At 49.6% G+C, this 17,269-nt stretch overlaps 3 protein-coding genes across 3 annotated transcripts; all 3 read left to right on the top strand.

The window, feature by feature from the left end:
• Positions 1-2,356: 2,356 nt before the first annotated feature.
• Positions 2,357-10,274, top strand: CDV56_101271 (putative cell morphogenesis protein (PAG1); the record flags this gene model as incomplete). The annotated part of the gene is made up of 4 exons (XM_026754890.1): positions 2,357-3,061; positions 3,117-3,344; positions 3,420-6,740; positions 6,792-10,274. 4 exons carry the CDS (start codon positions 2,357-2,359, stop codon positions 10,272-10,274), a joined length of 7,737 nt encoding a protein of 2,578 aa, XP_026611626.1.
• A 1,236-nt stretch (positions 10,275-11,510) lies between these two features.
• Positions 11,511-12,635, top strand: CDV56_100901 (uncharacterized protein; the record flags this gene model as incomplete). Its single annotated transcript, XM_026754520.1, has 2 exons — positions 11,511-11,693; positions 11,898-12,635. 2 exons carry the CDS (start codon positions 11,511-11,513, stop codon positions 12,633-12,635), a joined length of 921 nt encoding a protein of 306 aa, XP_026611625.1.
• A 1,190-nt stretch (positions 12,636-13,825) lies between these two features.
• Positions 13,826-15,934, top strand: CDV56_100399 (putative RNA binding protein MSSP-2; the record flags this gene model as incomplete). The annotated part of the gene is made up of 6 exons (XM_026754018.1): positions 13,826-14,781; positions 14,836-14,926; positions 14,977-15,066; positions 15,114-15,208; positions 15,268-15,582; positions 15,640-15,934. The coding sequence occupies 6 exons, from the start codon at positions 13,826-13,828 to the stop codon at positions 15,932-15,934; spliced, it is 1,842 nt and encodes a 613-aa protein (XP_026611624.1).
• Between the last annotated feature and the right edge of the window lie 1,335 nt (positions 15,935-17,269).

Here is a 17,269-nt window from a genome sequence, read left to right as displayed (position 1 = left end):
GTGGTGTGGTGAGAAGTAACGTCCTGTCCTCAGCTAATCGAACCACATAACTCGGAGCGGAACCAGCGTGGATGGTATCGCTTCTTCCCGCCCCTTAACAACTAGAGTAAGCGTGGCCTCTCGGATGATAGTCACCGGTCTTCCGGAGATGGCCGCGGCGATGGTGGCGGGCGATCCTGTACAGTAAAGATATGCTCGCACGTGATGGCGGTACCGAGAGAAAGAGTACGGAGTAAAGATAAAGGTATACAAGCCCAGCGAGGACTTGAATGAATATTTAGAACAGAATTCCTTCTTCTTCCATCAGACGGAGGCTTGGGACAGATCAAGGCTATTATAGTACATCCTTGCAGTAGCGATGAACCCCGGCTACCGATAAGGTCAGGATCGGAAGGGAACTTCGGTCCCTCGATTTTAGATACAATCGACACAGGAGACTGGAGGTGGCGTATCCGCTGGAGTTGGCGGGTTGCCCACATGAATTTGTTTGGCTTCATATGGGGAAATCTCCCGATTAGTCCTGCCGAAAAGCGTTGCTAGCCGAGTTCCGCCTTTAAAATGGGATTTTACAACATCTCAACGATCGAGTAGATAGACGAGCATGAAGGGAAAGAATATGAGCACATACTGAAGGGTATGGGTAGTGCACTCCCTATGATTTACACATCAAAGATATGTCGAGCATATAGTAGACAGACTAGATGTGATACTCTGATTACAATGATGCCCGAGTTATCAACTTATCACGACTAAATAAGGATTCTCGACTCTCAAGTTCCTCGCTCTCGCATCCACCTACAGCAAGGTACCAAGACCTAATTGAAGAGAAATGAAGCATTATTACTTATTCTGCAAATGAGATCTCGCCTTGTTCTCGGGTACCGGCCTATCAGAGCGAGAGTTCTGTGATAGATTCTCCATAACACTGCCCTGTTGTCAACTGGACCCCGGAGACTTGAGCCCTTCAACGGAGAGGATGGTGATCATTTCCGTCGTTCAGAAACTTGTGGAAGTTCGTCCTCTGGGTGTTGCTTCTGTGCAGCGGAAGGGAGAACGGGAGGATTCCGCACTGTGCGGGCGCTACCTATTTGAGAAGGTCCGACGTCAATTGAACTTGGAAGAGGTGTCCTACAGTTACCAGATGGTAACTTTGGATATAGACCTCTTCAAATTCATATTTCGCCGCCTAGACTAGGTACTTTGCCTCAGGCTTGAGTGACAGATACATTACCAGCAGAAATCCCCAGAGCCCCATCCGTCCATCCCCAGTTGCAGAAGCCAAGCAAACCGTTGCCTCTCATGCTGATGCAACTTTGAAAGGGCAGCTGGTAGCACGTTGACGATAGTGCCAAAAAACCTAGATGTATACTCTGTAGACGTAGGAATGAAGTTGTAATCTTATGCAGAAAACTAGAACAGTCTCATGCAAGCACTACTAAAAAGCACAAGAGTCTATGACTTGGAACTTGGAACCTAAGGTAGAATCAACGGAATTCCTGGATTTTTCTCCTCAACATGTGACATTCTATCCGGTACCCGATGGTGTAGCATATAAAGTCGGCCTTTTGCTCTTGTCTACTTCCAACTGTGGTAGTATATTGATAAGAACAAGATACACCGAGATTGAGGGTTCGCTTTCTTTCTGTGTAGTATAATGGAGCAATTGAAAGTATCGGAGACGGAATGTATAGGGTCGACTGCCATTTCGGTATCCTTGTAAATAGACTGAGCCCGGACGCAGTTTTTTCTCAAGATCCATGGGCAGATGAGACTAATGAAATACTAAAGAGGCCCATGAATCTCATCCACAAATTGAGCAGAGCTTGAGTTTTAGATGGGCTCTATTGAGCTCCATCGATCATGGCCATTTTCTTGTTGATGTTGACGAGGGCCCATCAAGACCCCGTGCTCGAGCCTTGTCGGTCGCCGTCGCGAACAAACAACTGCCCAAACAGCTTATCGCAGCAAATTCACGCCTTCAGACCACCACCAACACCATCAATTTTCCCATTTGCAGGGCCGCTGAGCAACAATGTGCTGCTCACAAGTTCCTGTAGATTTCTTTGCTCTTGTGAATATGAGCTCCAGCACAGCGTGACCGTGAATTAAATTAAATGATGCAGCACAATAGTAAGTGACCGCATTTTTCGGGCTTTTCTTGACCAGTCTCACCACATCAAACACCTTCCTTTCTGCTTGGACTTGCACCTCTGATCGAACAAATGGATGGGCTTTATTGTCAAATATCCTCCGACCTGGTATTATTCGAATGTGGACTGCAAGTTACTGACGTCTGATCCCGTATGTAGCGGCATCACATCCGACGAGTAAAGCTGGGCCCATCCAGCCAACGACAATGCCCCTCATCCCTGACGATTCGAGTCTCGCGTCGCACCATAATATTTCATCTCCACCAGAACGCCTGGTTACGAGGAGTACTCCTGCGTCTGCCATTCATAGTCGAGAAACCTCCGCTGCGAGAGGAAGAGCAGCCGATCCATCCGCGCTAGCCCCCTCGACGCTACAGCCTCAGAATAATCGCCGTGGCCAGTCTCATTCGAAAAGTCCCGATCTGACTGCCGCACGACCAGGTATAGGATACGATGTCGGCCTCGAAAGGAGGCCCTCGAACTCATACGGCCACCATCGACAGACTTCGATTGTCCATGGAGTCCAGCATTCTCGAAATCCGAGTTTTGCGGCTTCCTCCAACGCTACAAGTCCTCTGAGTCCCGAATTGATCGCATCTCTCGGCCGCGGCGCCGGAAATGAACAGGAGATTGCTGGCGCAGGGCGTTTGGATCAGAACGAGATGCTCCCGAATCACCATAGCCCTGGAGGCAATGGGACAAGCCATATTTTGCAGGGGACCTTGAGTACCATCGAGGATCACGATGGTGCCGAAGTCGGCAACGGAAACCCGGCGAGCTCAGTACATAGAAGGATGAACTCGGCTGGAAAATCCTGGAGGGAGCGTTCTCATAGCCGCTCACACTCGAGACAGCAACACTCGGAATCCAAAACTGTTGGCGAATATGCCTTGCACCATCTTTTCAATTCTGTGAGCACGAAATTTTATACACAAGCTGAGGAAACTGTACTGACGGCTTCTTTAGTTCGTTGGTCAGGCAGACAACAAGGTCAACCAAGCCATTATGAAGCTGGGACATTCGGATGCTCCCGTAGAGGAGGTTTGCGGGCCTGGCGTGGATCCCAACTTTGATCAATTGATCTCAGCCCTGGGCCACATCTCACGACAGAAACCAAAGCCGTTGATCGACACCATCATGCTCTGGCGAAAGGCCAAAGGAGATGCTGCCATAATGGCTAAGCAGGCCAATCAAGTATGTCCCAAGATCACGAAAACCCTCGCCGATATGGCATTGGAAGGTGAAGCCAGAAGCTGACTCCTGCTTTAGCAGAAGTCGTCTGTCTCTGATAATGGGCTCATCGTGCGTCGTAACACAGAGCCGTCCCAAATCGCCGTCGATTCGGCACCGCAAACGGATTCGACGACCACCAACACCATTCTAACTCGGCAAGAAGATGTCGTTTTAGCGGAGCGCCGTGCGACAGTGTCCGTGTATCTTGTTTGCAGAGTCTTGATTGAGATATTCAACCAGAGCAATATAGCCTCCATAACGATTGACATGGCAGAGCGTTTGGAGGACATCGTTTTCGGTCAACTCAAGACAGTTGATCCGGATCAGATTTCAGCATCACCGCTTCGCATGGCTAATTGGCGGATCTACTCCCAGTTGCTTGGTATCATGAGCGAGACGAACTTCACAAGTGTCACTGGTCGCTTCTTAGCAGAACTCGAGCGGTATCAGAAGGAAGAAATGCTCCGTGGGCCGTCAAAGGAGGGCGACTCCCGAGCAGAACTTCTGATCCTGGGCATGAGACACCTTCGTATCAGGACTTACTCAGAACCCTGGAGTAAATCATGCGACTTCATGCGGTCGTTGGCACGCTTATTTACCAATGCTCATGGGCAGCGTGTCAAGCAGGCCTACTGTTACATTTTCGAGAAACTCCTTTTGCCAGTAGCGGCAAGTTCGAGTTGTGATCTCAGCTTACCCAAGTGGAAAGAATTCCTGGATTTGGTTCAATCCCGCCTATCCCAGATGCTACCTAAGCCCCGTCACTGGGCGGCTGCCTTTCCTCTTCACGTGCTACTATTATGTGTCTCTTCGAAGGAGGTATTTTCGTCTCAATGGCTCTCGGTTGTTCAAGGTCTTCCGGCAAGACTGAAGGATCGTCCCACACGTGGCCCAGCCCTTCAAGCTATGTGCCGCCTACTGTGGACATATTTCTTTCACTACACAGACTCCCCCACCGTGACTCTCCGAAAAGTTGAGGAGGTTGCCCGAATAGCTTTGCCTGCTGGCAAAAGGACGTACTTGAGCACAGAGCCCGCAGTTGCGGAACCCCTCATCCAGCTGGTTCGCATGATCGGCTTCAAACACCCTGATGTCTGCTTCCGCAACATCATTTTTCCCTTGATCAACTCGGACCTGTTCCTTTCCGGAAGAGAGCTCAAAATTGAACAAATGGAGCCAGAAAAAATGGTCATAGGTATCAGATCTTTCCTGGCGATTGTGACGGACCTTGAGAATTGTGACCAACTCTGCCCTCCGTTTCCTACTGGCTCAATTCCAAACCCATTCACTGATATCTCTGCTCCCACTCATTTACATCGACCCCAGCTTCTCACAGATCCACGTTTGCCCGGTTCCCTGGAGAATAAAGATAGAGCGCTGTCGTTGCCTGTCAATACATCCAGGCTAAGTGATAATGTCAAGGAATATTATACTCGTTTTTGTGATATCCTTGGCAAGATCACACTTCTTTGCGACAACACATTTGGCGGCCAAGCAGCACTAGATGAGAAGTTCGGTGGCACAACTCCTAAGACACCAATCTCAGAGGCGTTTAGCTTCGGAAGGCGTGATGATCATCTAAGTATTGGGGATCAAAGGCAGGGTTTCTACGATTTGCTTCACGTGGCAGTCCAGGCGCTCCCTCGCTGCTTGTCAGATCGCATCCCGTTCAACTCGCTGATTAATCTACTTTGTACCGGGACTGCGCACGTTCAGTCGAACATAGCCTTTTCTTCTGCTGAATCCTTAAAGGCAATCGCGCGACAGTCACACGCTCAACAAGTCACGATTGGTTTTGCGAGATTTATCTTCAACTTTGATGCAAGATATTCCACCATGTCAGACGAAGGCATGCTCGGGCCAGGTCACATTGAGTCCACGTTGAGATTGTACGTGCAATTGCTGCAGATCTGGATAGAAGAGATCAAACAAAAGACCAAAGGTGCTTCTACCGACCCTGTCGACAAGTCTGGCACTGGAAGCCGAGCCTTGCAGTTGGATCTCTCTAGTGTGCTCGCACACGTTGAGGAGATTGAGTCTCATGGCCTTTTCTTCCTTTGCTCTCAGTCGAGACGGGTCCGTGCTTTTGCAATTACCGTTCTTCGGCTGATCACGGAGTTCGACAGCGCTCTTGGCAAGGAGAACACAAGAATTATAAGAATTCTTGAAGCCGACGCGCATCAAATTCTGAACGTCAACGATGAACAGCTTAGTGTTGCCGAAAGAAGCCGAATTCAGAAGGGGAAAAGAAAGAGCGCATCGCATAACACCTTGATTGAATTGTGCAGTAGCGAGGTGTCCTACGACTCGACCCTGTGGTCAAAGGTATTCCCGAACATCATTAGGATCAGCTTCGAAACCTGCCCGTTTGCCGTGACCTTGGGCCGAGAGATCGTTTGTGCGAGGCTCGTCCAGATGCACAAAACTATCACTGCTCTTGCTGAGAGTACACATCCGCCGCAATATGCGCCCATTGACCCTGCTCAAGCTCGTGCGTTGGGCAGAAGCAACATGACAGCGGAGATCCTCATAGAGCAATGGAAGCTCTATCTAGTCATGGCTTGTACCACTCTCAACAGCGTGGGTGCGCAGTCCCAAAGTCAGCTAGCAAATGCCCAACATGCGCGCAAATCCTCCAAGGGATCTCAGCAGTCGCAAGATAAGATCAGCTCCGCCAGAAGCCTCTTTGCCTTTGTGATACCATTGCTGTCAGCCGAGCGGGCCTCTATCCGAAATGCAATCGTGATAGCACTGGGCTCTATCAATAAGAATCTCTATCGCACTTTGCTTGAGTCTCTTCAATACGCCGTAACGACGTGCAATGAGGAAGCGAAAGTTCGCATCGGTGTACACCACCGATCCCCGAGCAGCCCAAGACGAAATCGAAAAACCGATCGACTGCGGACAGAGGTCACGCATGTGTACAAATTGACTTCGCATTTCCTTCGAGAAACCGAGGTGTACAATGACGACTGGATCGTCAATAATCTCGTCACTTATACAAAGGATCTGCGCATCTTCCTAAGTGATGCTGAAGTGCAGAACGACTGGGAATTCCAGCGGCTGCGGTTCCATTACTGTGGCTTGATGGAAGAGCTATTCGAGGGAATTAATCGGACCAAAGACCCATCTCACTGGATCCCCTTCGAGTCACGAAAATCGGCCTTTTCGCTAATGGAAGATTGGTGCGGGTACTCCCCTAATCAAGCACAGATTTCTCAAAGGGAAGAGAATATGCGAAAATTCGCCATGGCCCATCAATCTGAATCTGGGGAGTTTCGGAACACCGCAGCTGCAATGGAGATCGAGAAGAAGAATCTCCGCGCAGCAGCTCTTAGCGCAATGGCTTCTTTATGTGTGAGTAGCTGAAACGAGTGTGGCCTTCAATCAGTGGCTAATCTTCAACAGGCTGGACCAATCAGTATCACTACGGAAAGTGGCTCAGTGCTTCAATTCGACGCGGGCAGAATGCTTTCTTGGATTGACATAATTTTCAACACAATCAGCGATAAGTGGCACGCAATCGGTAGACGAGCGCTCAAGAACTTGGTAGTCCACAACAAAGAGCATGCTTACCTACTAGAGAGATCAATCGAGATGTGTTATGTCGCAGAAAGGCCGAAAGCACTGGAAAGTTACTTTGAGGTGGTGACTCAAGTGCTGATAGAACACACCGACTATCCGCTTGGCTTCTGGAGAATCCTGGGCGCCGTTCTCGTTACGCTGGGAAATCAGAAGCGCGAGATCCGAATGAAATCTGCAAAACTTCTTCGCATACTAGAAGAACGTCAGCAGAAGAGTTCCAGACTCCAGGACTTCGACATCAGCATCTCTGATAAGACAACAGCTGTCTACAAACTCGCTCAATTCGAAACATCCAGGCGACTAGCAAAACAACACTCCGATTTGGCCTTTACCTTGTTCTCGGAGTTTTCGCTGCATTTCCGGAATGTGGGCCCTGATAGCCAGCGAAATATGGTGGCTGCAATTTTACCTTGGGTTCAAACCATGGAGCTGCAAATTGATCCCAATGGTGGCCCAACAGCCAGGTCGTACATGCTTCTGGCCAATTTGTTCGAAATCACTATTCGATGTGGCAACATATTACCGAACGAGGTGCAAGCCCTCTGGCAGGCACTGGCAACAGGACCCCATGGCGGGAATGTACAGTTGGTTCTTGATTTTATCATCAGTCTTTGCCTAGAACGCAAAGAGCAGAACTTCGTCGAGTATGCCAAGCAAGTCGTCGTCTTCTTATCAGGGACGCCTGCCGGCTCGAAGGTCATTGAATTCTTCTTGATGCAGGTCGTACCTAAGAACATGGTTCAAGAGAGGAAGGATATTACCCCAGCTCCGCCGGATATCAAAAGCCTACCCTATGTGGCGGATCTAGGCACCGTGCTTCCCGTCGGTAATAAGCAAGCAGGCCTTTCGCTCGGTCAAGTGGCACTTATTTTCCTCGTAGATTTAATGGTTGCGCCAGTGACTCTTCCCTTAGAAGCCGTCGTCAAACTGCTTCACGTCGTGCTCATCTTATGGGACCATTACATGCTCACGGTACAAGAGCAAGCGAGAGAGATGTTGGTCCATCTTATCCACGAGTTGATCGCTGCCAAGATCGACGACGATGCGCCTGGAGCAACGCGACAGGGCATCGAGGACTTCGTTGAATCTATACGGAAGAGTGACCCGAAGGTTGTTTGGGAGTACGAAGATAATAATGACAAAGAGGACGGGGAGGATGGCAGCAGAGTGCCTCCTTCAATGTCCACTGTCACCCGTCAGGTCGTCAGTTTTTTCGGCTTCGCATACGAAGGTGTCAGTGATCTCTGGGCCAAGGAAGCACTCAACTGGGCTACTTCATGCCCAGTGCGACACCTGGCTTGTCGGTCGTTCCAAGTATTCCGCTGCATATCAATGTCTCTGAACCCGAGGATGCTTGCGGACATGTTAGCTCGGCTCTCCAATACCATCGCGGATGAAGAGGCAGATTACCAAACGTTCTCCATGGAAATCCTAACAACTCTGAAAGTCATCATTAGCTCTCTTGCCCCCACCGACCTTCTGCGTTATCCCCAATTATTCTGGACTACTTGCGCTTGCCTCAATACTATTCACGAGACGGAATTCATCGAGAGCATTGGAATGCTGGAAAAATTCCTGGACAGCGTCGATATGAGTGACCCCGCAGTGGTCACCGAGCTCATTCAAGGCCAGCCTCCCAAGTGGGAAGGTGGCTTCGAGGGGCTTCAGAACTTGGTCTACAAAGGGTTGAAATCTTCAGAATCCCTCAATCGCACATTGGATGTCCTGCATCGACTAAGTGGCCTTCCCAACAACGCGCTTATTGGGGATAGCGACAGACTGCTTTTCACGATCCTAGCAAACATGGCTCATTTCCTCCGTCAGTTCGACCCAGATGTTGATGATCCGAAGACTCTTGCGCGTGCTACGTTGTTGGCGCGCGTTGCAGAGGGAGAAGGATGCCCGCGTCTCGCAGCGTCTCTTCTCGGGCTCGCCAATGGACAATATAAGACAGAGAACGATTTTCTGAATCACATCATCGCAGAAATGCGGTCTTACTACTTCCCTCGTCAGGACGTCCAGAGCCTGATATTTCTGATGGGCCTCCTGACAAATACGTCTAGATGGTTTCGCGTGAAGATCATGAAGATACTTTGCGTGTTGATACCTGAGATTGACATGCGGCGGCCCGAGGTGACCTCGCACGGACCTGACCTGATTTCTCCGCTCCTGCGACTTCTACAGACCGATCTCTGTCCTCAAGCTTTAGAAGTCATGGATCACATCATGACTGTTTCCGGAAATCCGATGGAGCGTCATCACATTCGTATGAGTATGGCCTCGTCCTCGTCCTCTCGGGCCATCCGCAAAGAATATGAGAGGATTCAGAGTCTCTATGGCATCCCAGAACCTACTGGGTGGTCCATTCCCATGCCTGCTACTCAATCAAGTATCACTCGGCATAACGTTCACGCTGTGTTCTACACTTGTGCTGAGGTGGATCCTATGGAAGTGCAAGAGACTGTTACACCGGAAGTCGAATTCCATGCGGATGAATACAAAGATTCATTCTTCCCAATGCGTGCAGACACTATGAAATCAATGGACACGCAGATGGACGGCAACATGGGAGACATTGTGCAAAAACTAGACAGTCTAGATGACTTCTTCGAGGAGACAGAGCCTATCAACCCTGGGCTCGATGTAATGCCAGACGCAACGTTGCGAGGCTTTACTGGTGCCTATGCGGACACAAGTGCGCATCTTTACGATCAGCAGACGGCACCTATCTTGCGCAAATCGCTCGCGCGGACTGCATCAACTTCGTCATTTCACAATGGTCTCGCTGAATCTCGACCGCCGAATCAGCGCTTTGATAGTGCCGGTGTTTATTCGCCGAATTCGCTGATGCCCCATGTTTCGGGCCACACCTTGCGGCCAACATCACACGCTCGCTCCGTCACCTCGCCAGCTAACAACCTCTTTACGCCAAGCTCGTCCAGTATACAGTTTTCCACTCCACCCCTTGGATTCAGCGAATCAGCATTTTTGTCTGATGATGAGTTTGAAGACGGGCTCTATGAGTTCGATGAGCGCCTGACTATCAGCAAACCGCCGACAACACTCCATAATAGTCAGCCCCGAAGTGTAACAGACGGGTCTTCGTCCCTTGAGTCTATGATCCGCAGCGGAATGAGAAGACTAACAGGCGGCGCGGCCACAAACCGGGAGAAAGAGCGGCAACGTGACTTGATCCGAGCCCAGCAGCGTGCAGCCGTTCAAGCCGCGAACTCACCCCGGGTGCCGAAAGTGCCACCAGAATACCTCACAGGACCGACCAGCAACCCGACATCGCCAGGACAGTGATTGTCGGTTGTCGAACTATGTCCCAATCCCAGTCCATGCTCTTTTCCTGTCTCTGCTCGAGAAGATACGTCTGCATTTGTTCAGTGTTTCTCATGTTGGGTTAATATGGCGGGCGTTACACCACATTGATAGTCACAATACCCATTCTGTCCATTGCTATTCCCTGACCTATACATTTTATAAATTCGTTCCATTTTGTATCTAGACTGGTGTGAACTATTGCACTGGGTGAAAGCCAACAATAGATGTATCTGAAGATCATTGCCACCGATCCTATGAGGTGCAGATGCCTTTGACAGGGACATGATAGTCGCTTCGATGTTATCATATCTTTCAAAGAAATTTTTACCTGGCCGTATGTATAAATGAGAGAGTAGACTACCTAATTCGGCCGAAAGTACTCCGGTCATGATGCCTGAATGCCTTGAGACTATGATACAGCAGTGCACGTGATGCACGTGATGCTCGGTTCTCCGCGCTCTGATGTGGGTTTTCCCCGCACGGAACGGATCAGTGGAGACGGATAAGTCCAAAGTCGATGGCTCCAAGCAACCGCCCGCTTATGGACATGGCCAAGGCTCTTCTGGGTGCAAGGGCATTCTCCATGGCAAGCCTCGGAAAGCAGCGGAGAAGAATGTTCCCCCTCTCTCTTTATTCGATCCTCGGGAATACCTCTGCAGGAGATTTACCGTAACACCGAACTCGATGCGTTGCCTGACTTGCTGATGAGTTCCCGGCGCCTTTGCTGAAGCCTGAGATCTAACATTAATCCATCACACTTTCCTCTTGTCTTTCTCTTCGATCGTCTTCTTGGTGCAGCCCGGGAAGAGTTGCTGGAATTGATCAATTCGTCTGATAACGTTGACAATTTGAAAATGAGTCTCACATCCACAGTATCCCTTCGAATGCGGGGACTTTCTGTCTCCAAATCGTTGCCGTATTCTTTGTCACGGGTGTCGCAGCTCCAGCGTTCTGCGGCCAGGACATTCTCTACTACTCTACAACGCGATGCAACATGGGGATTCATCGGTTTAGGACAAATGGGTATGCGATCTTATTTTTTTGTCTTGATTACTTCTGTTCTCGACGCGTTTGCTGGAAACGAATGCTGTGCGTCAATTTTCACGGAAGGACAGTGAATCAGCGCGTTTAAGATACCTTTTGACTACAGGCGTTTGTCTGAAATGAAGGAGTTACGGGTCTAATTGTTTTCTCTCTTCATCTGTAGGCTACTTCATGGCCAAGAACCTACGTGCCAAAATTCCAGCTACCGACACGCTGATTGTGCGTGATTTGAACGAGAATGCCACGAAGAGGTTTGTGGAGGAGACACGAGAGGCTACGAAAAGCAGTGGTGCTGCAGATGGCGCAATGAAGGTTGAGGTCGCCCAGAGTGCTCGAGAAGTTGCAGAGCAGTCGGTAAGTTAAACGTCCTTGGTTCATTAGTAGTTGTTACCGCTCAAAGATCAGGAGCTGCATGGTTCTTGATACACCGAAGGTGTTGTGCTACATGGTGCAAAGCTGCTCTAGTGGTTCATTATATCCTTTCTGAAATATTTTCTAACTGCCTATATGTGTGTCTCACTCACTTTGCGTTGTTGATACTAATCTCCTCCTCTACAGACAGTCATGATCACCAGTCTACCGGAGCCAGAGCACGTCAAGGATGTCTTCTATTCGATCATGAGGCACGGTGACCTGCCCGCTCTGGAAGAAGAGCGCCTGTTTATTGATACATCGACAATTGACCCCGCGTCGTCCAAGGAGATTGCAAACGCAATTCACACGACACGGACAGGGCGCTTCGTCGACGCTCCCATGTCAGGAGGGGTAGTAGGTGCTCGTGCAGGTACATTATCCTTTATGTTCGGAGCGTCATCTCAAACCGGCCAGCTCGTTGATCGAGTGAGAGCGGTTCTAATGCTTATGGGAAAGAAGGCCTGGCATCTGGGACCTCCCGGAGCAGGTGTATCGGGTAAGCTTGCCAACAACTACATTTTGGCTATAAACAACATCGCAACAGCCGAGGCCATGAATCTCGGAATTCGCTGGGGCCTGGATCCCAAATCTCTCTCAGACATGATCAATACCTCCACCGGCCGCTGTTGGCCAATGGAAGTGAACAATCCTGTTCCTGGCGTTGTGGAGAACGCTCCAGCATCTCGTGGATATGATGGCGGGTTTGGAGTCAGCTTGATGAACAAGGATCTCAGATTAGCAATCACGGCCGCAAAGGAGTCCGGCACTCCCCTGGCACTGGCAGAGACTGCTCGTGAGGTATACAACTCTGTCGAGCAGGAGCACCGAGGAAAGGACTTCTCTGTCGTGTACAAGTGGCTGCAAGACAGGTCAGAGCAGTAGTGCTGGTTGTGATCTGCAAGTCAATCTGTTCAGCATGTCTATTCTGTTCTGATTCCCCCTTCCGTTTTGCTCTGCTTCGATCTTCCCGGGGCTTTCCTCATTCTGCCTCGTCTCGCAAAGTACTCTATCATCATAGACTGGGCTCGAAGAAAGGTAGAACTATTGGTCTTATCCATGTACCTTCGTCTTTCACTAGAACGCTCTCAGCACTACTGTCAAGTGCCTTGCAATACGTGTATGATTTATAATAGGGCAGGTCTATTACTTATTTATCGACTTAGCGGCTTCAGTCATCTGGGTCTGAACATAAGGAGAATATATCTCTGCTATTCCTTGTTGCCTGCATCACTCGGTGATGACTTCTAAGGATAGCTGCCTTGCACTCCTGCTGTTGTTGTGTAGATGCTCTTTTTGCCATGGACAGGTCCATGATTTGGTTCTTCAGGCTGCATATTGATGCCTCAGTTGATCTCAGCCAAGTACTCAACGGTTTCCTCTTCTCTTCCCTTCGCTTTCCTATTTCTTATACTGTGACTACCTTCCTTCCACATTGTCAGTGTCATCTTTTGTACGTTCTATAGATCGTTCTTTCTAAGTTCTTGTAGCTTGTCCCAGAGCTGCTCTTTCCGTAAACAAGCCCTTCTTTCTGATTCCCTATACTTGCCCAACAGGACTCTTTCCCCCTGTTCACATCCCACATTCTTTCGCTTTTTTCTTCTTCTTCATCCCATTCTCCTCGGTAGCAATTCATCTTCTCTGCTAGCAGCTTTTCGTTACCAGTCATCTTTCTGCCTCTATCAGCTCTATTCATCGTCAGGAAAAGGCTCTCGTTTGCCCTTTACTCGCTCTCGTTACCACAAGAAACTCAATCCTCATCGTCTTAATATACGAAGCTCCATCGCGAGAGTAGGTGAGTTAACTACAGCACTCTTCCATCATTACGCAGGCTGTTGACCCGAATTTGATCATCAAGTTGTCTTTTTCAACGCTATATAGCCTGCTATTGCCGCCCGATCTCGAAGTCCAAGGTGAGTGTCCCCTGCACCTTAGCTTTTGATTCTTCAAGGTCACGCAGATCATCAGAGAGCATTTGTATGCTCTTGCTCGAATGGTGACACCTGAAAGGCGGAGGTCTATTTCAATGAAGAATTGCTAACTGATATTGAAGATCCCTTTTAGAAACAGCCATCATGCAGTCCCAGGTTCAACAGCATGCTGCGTCTGCCGATTCTAGCCAAGCTCCTCAGTCCCAGTCTGGGCAATTTGCCCGAGATTCTTGTGCTCCCTTTGCTGCTGGCTACCACCAGAACGGTCTTGCCAACCAGCCGGAGGGTCACCATGACAGTTCTGCTCCGCTTCAAGGAGGTCTAAACTTTCAAAACCAGCGTTCTGGGCCCAAGTACGGCACCATCAAGGGCAACATGCCGTTCACGATGCCTCCAAACATGGACTTATCTGGGGCCAATCGTGCACCCTACAATGGCCAGTTTGTCCTCTTTCCCAGTGGTCCAATGCTTAATGGCATTCCTCCTATTTCTTCTTTCAATCCCACTTCTGTCCTTGGACCAAGCCAGCTGGGTCACCTTCCATATCTTCCAACCATGTATCCAAGTGCCAGTCCCGGTTTTTCTATGGCACCAGCAACAATGCAGGGATATCCATTTCCTTTCATGGCAGACAACAACCTGCAGAATCTGGCTGGCCAGAAGCGAAATGGTTGGATCGCTAGCGAGAACCAGAAGGCAACCGGCCAATCCACCTCTGAAACTCCTGGCAACCAGAGTGAGTTCTATTCTGGGTCCACCATGGATGGTTCCTCTATTCCACTTCTGAACTACAACGGCCTTCCGCAACCATGTCTCCCTTACCAGGTGATGAAGACTCCAAATGGCTACATGCTCCAGGATCTGGAGAGTCTCACTCAACAGGAACCGCCGATCCCGAGAGCCGTCCCCGCCATGTGGACTAACCCTTCGGAAGTGACGCTCGCAAAATGCCTCGAGAACCGCGAAGGTATTACCAACGTCTACATCAGAGGATTCTTGCCGCAGACCACGGATGAGATGCTGCATTCCTATGCTGCTCGCTTTGGGAAGATCGATCGTTGCAAGGCGATTGTGGATCTGGACACTGGTCTTTGCAAAGGGTATGTCAAAGCAGCTGTTAATGGATTGATCTCTCACGCTAACTTCGCTTTTAGATTCGGTTTTGTCCAGTTTTTCAACTTCGAGTCATGTGAGAATTGCATACGGGGCTTTTTTTATCTTGGATATCAAGCGAGTTTTGCACAAGTACTGTGAATCATGCCATTCAGAGATTTGCAAATGCTGACACATTTCAGAAATCTCGGAATTCTCGCCTGAAGGATCTTGAGGACAGGACGTCGACCAACATCTATTGCACTAACATTCCGATCACTTGGACTGAAGCTGTAAGTACGGTGGCCTCATCCGAAACGATTTTCTAACATATGCTCAGGACCTTCGTCATCATTTCGAGCCGTACCGTGTTGTCTCCGAAAAGATCAGCCGTGATGAGAAGACTGGCGTCAGCAAGGAGGTCGGTTTCGCTCGGTAAGTGTTCACTCGCCAGATGATCCCCCGCTGCGGCCCAATCTGACTCTATTTTCCAGTTTCGAGACACGTGAAATCGCCGAGAAAGTGTTGACTGAATTCCACAACATTACCAAAGGTGGTGTGAAATTGCTCCTCCGGTTCGCAGACACGAAGGCACAAAAGATATTGAAGCAGCAAAGCAACGAACGTCGTGCATACCGTGCCGGGGAGTACAACTACTCCGTTGAAGTGGTTCAGGGCTCTACTCCATCTCCTTCTCTGCATCGTCTCCAGCAGACCGCCAATCATCTCAGCCCTAACTCCCAGGTCAGCTATCCATCGCCGGTCGGAGTAGGTTCCACTTGGACTCCTGCGACGTCCATCTCCCCGTCGTATGTATGAAGGATTGTCTGGTACAGATGCCATGAGTGGTCTAACAATGTAAGCAGGTACCAGTTGATGAAAAATCCGGCTAGCAACATGCGTTTCAGCTCATGGTCAACCAAGAACAGTCCAGCAACTTGGGAGACCACTCCGGTGTATCATGGGCGACTCTATGACCGTCATGCTGTGCCAAACAATGTTTCTGCTAGCTCCTCCAAGACAGTTATGCCCAGCACTCCATGCGTCAAGGCTCGATCCCAAGGCTCCAGTCCCCAGAAGGAGAACATGGAGGTTGAGTCTCTATCTCCAATCTCCCCGTGCAAGGATGTCCTCATGACTTCTCCAAGGTCCGCTCTTTGAGTTGACATTTTCAAGCTGGGTCTTACCCATCACATTGCTATCGAATATCCCTATCGTCACTACTCATAGGCGCCAAAATGTCCTTGTTGTCAACCATGGCAGTCGGAACGAGCATCATGACGTTCTAACTTGCGGATTATTTTACTGGAAAAGTATAGCCCTATCGATTGTATGATCACTGCTCTGGCTCGGCTATTGCAGAACCTTTTTTTTCCATTCCACGTCTCCTGCTCGTGATTCTTCTTCTTTTCTCTTTGTGGCTTCGTTTCGCCTCTTGTTGCAGTTTAAGATTTGAGCGTTGCAAGCGTTATCTTCGCTTTAATCTCTCGATACAGCAGTTTGATGTATGATCAACAGAATGTGTTATATAGGACTGCATATGTTACCGATTCCATGAATCGAGCAATGACAAATCCTTTCATAGATGTAAAAAGGATTTCCTGAATTCTTTATCTGTCCAAAAGCGCAAGCTCGCTTTTCGTACCATTCAACAGGCCACGGCCGCCTATTCTAACAACTGAAAACGGACAGGCCGGCTCGAATCAAGTTCCGCAGGATCAGAATGTTTTCAAAAATAATGCAAGGTTGTATGCAAAGTCTATAGCTCTGCGATGGACATAAATCAAAAGGGCAACCCGCTGAGCCTCTGCGGTTTTGGAGGGGAGTAGGAAGAAGGGGTCAGAGACGAAGATTAAAGAGAAGAGGAAGGACCGTTAAGGTCTCGCTATATACAACGGGGCTGGAATGGACTGAAGACGGCCCCTGGCCGTTGAGTTGCCGCTATTTGCTGCGTCCCAATCTCTCCTCCTGGTCCTCGGTTAACTCGTAGGCTGGCCGGTAGTGCTGAGATTGTGTACAGTCTGCAGAACCTTGATCTGGACCGGCGTTGTCGTCCATACGCAATTTGGGATTTGGGTGGGTATCTGTAGTGCCACCGAGGCTGGTGTAACCTTGATCATAGAGAGAGCAATACTTGAGACCCAAGTGACGAATGAAAGCCCAGATCTCCGCGTAGTGCCAGTCAATGACAGGGTGAATGCGCATGAACTCAGGCCATCCGCTGTCGGTGGGATCGAAATGTGTCAGTTTGGCCCCGTGCGGGTCAGTGCGCCGGGTCCCGACGAAGATAGCCTTGATGGACGGATTGAGGGAGAGGTAGTGCTCGAAGCTTGACTTGAGGGTTGTGCGGGGCGGCTCCGTGGTGAATCTCACGATTGCGAGGTGGTAGGCGCGCGAGGACCACTGGACGAACTCCTCGACGTCGGGGAAAGGATCGGGTGGGAGGGCGTAGATGGCGGGGATATAGGCGAGGCCGCCTTCCTCGGGGGGTGGGTG

Source organism: Aspergillus thermomutatus (genome assembly GCF_002237265.1).
Source record: "Aspergillus thermomutatus strain HMR AF 39 chromosome Unknown NODE_215, whole genome shotgun sequence".
Classification (NCBI taxonomy): domain Eukaryota; kingdom Fungi; phylum Ascomycota; class Eurotiomycetes; order Eurotiales; family Aspergillaceae; genus Aspergillus; species Aspergillus thermomutatus.
Note: the sequence above shows the minus strand (reverse complement) of the source record. Positions and strands in the feature narration are given on the sequence as shown.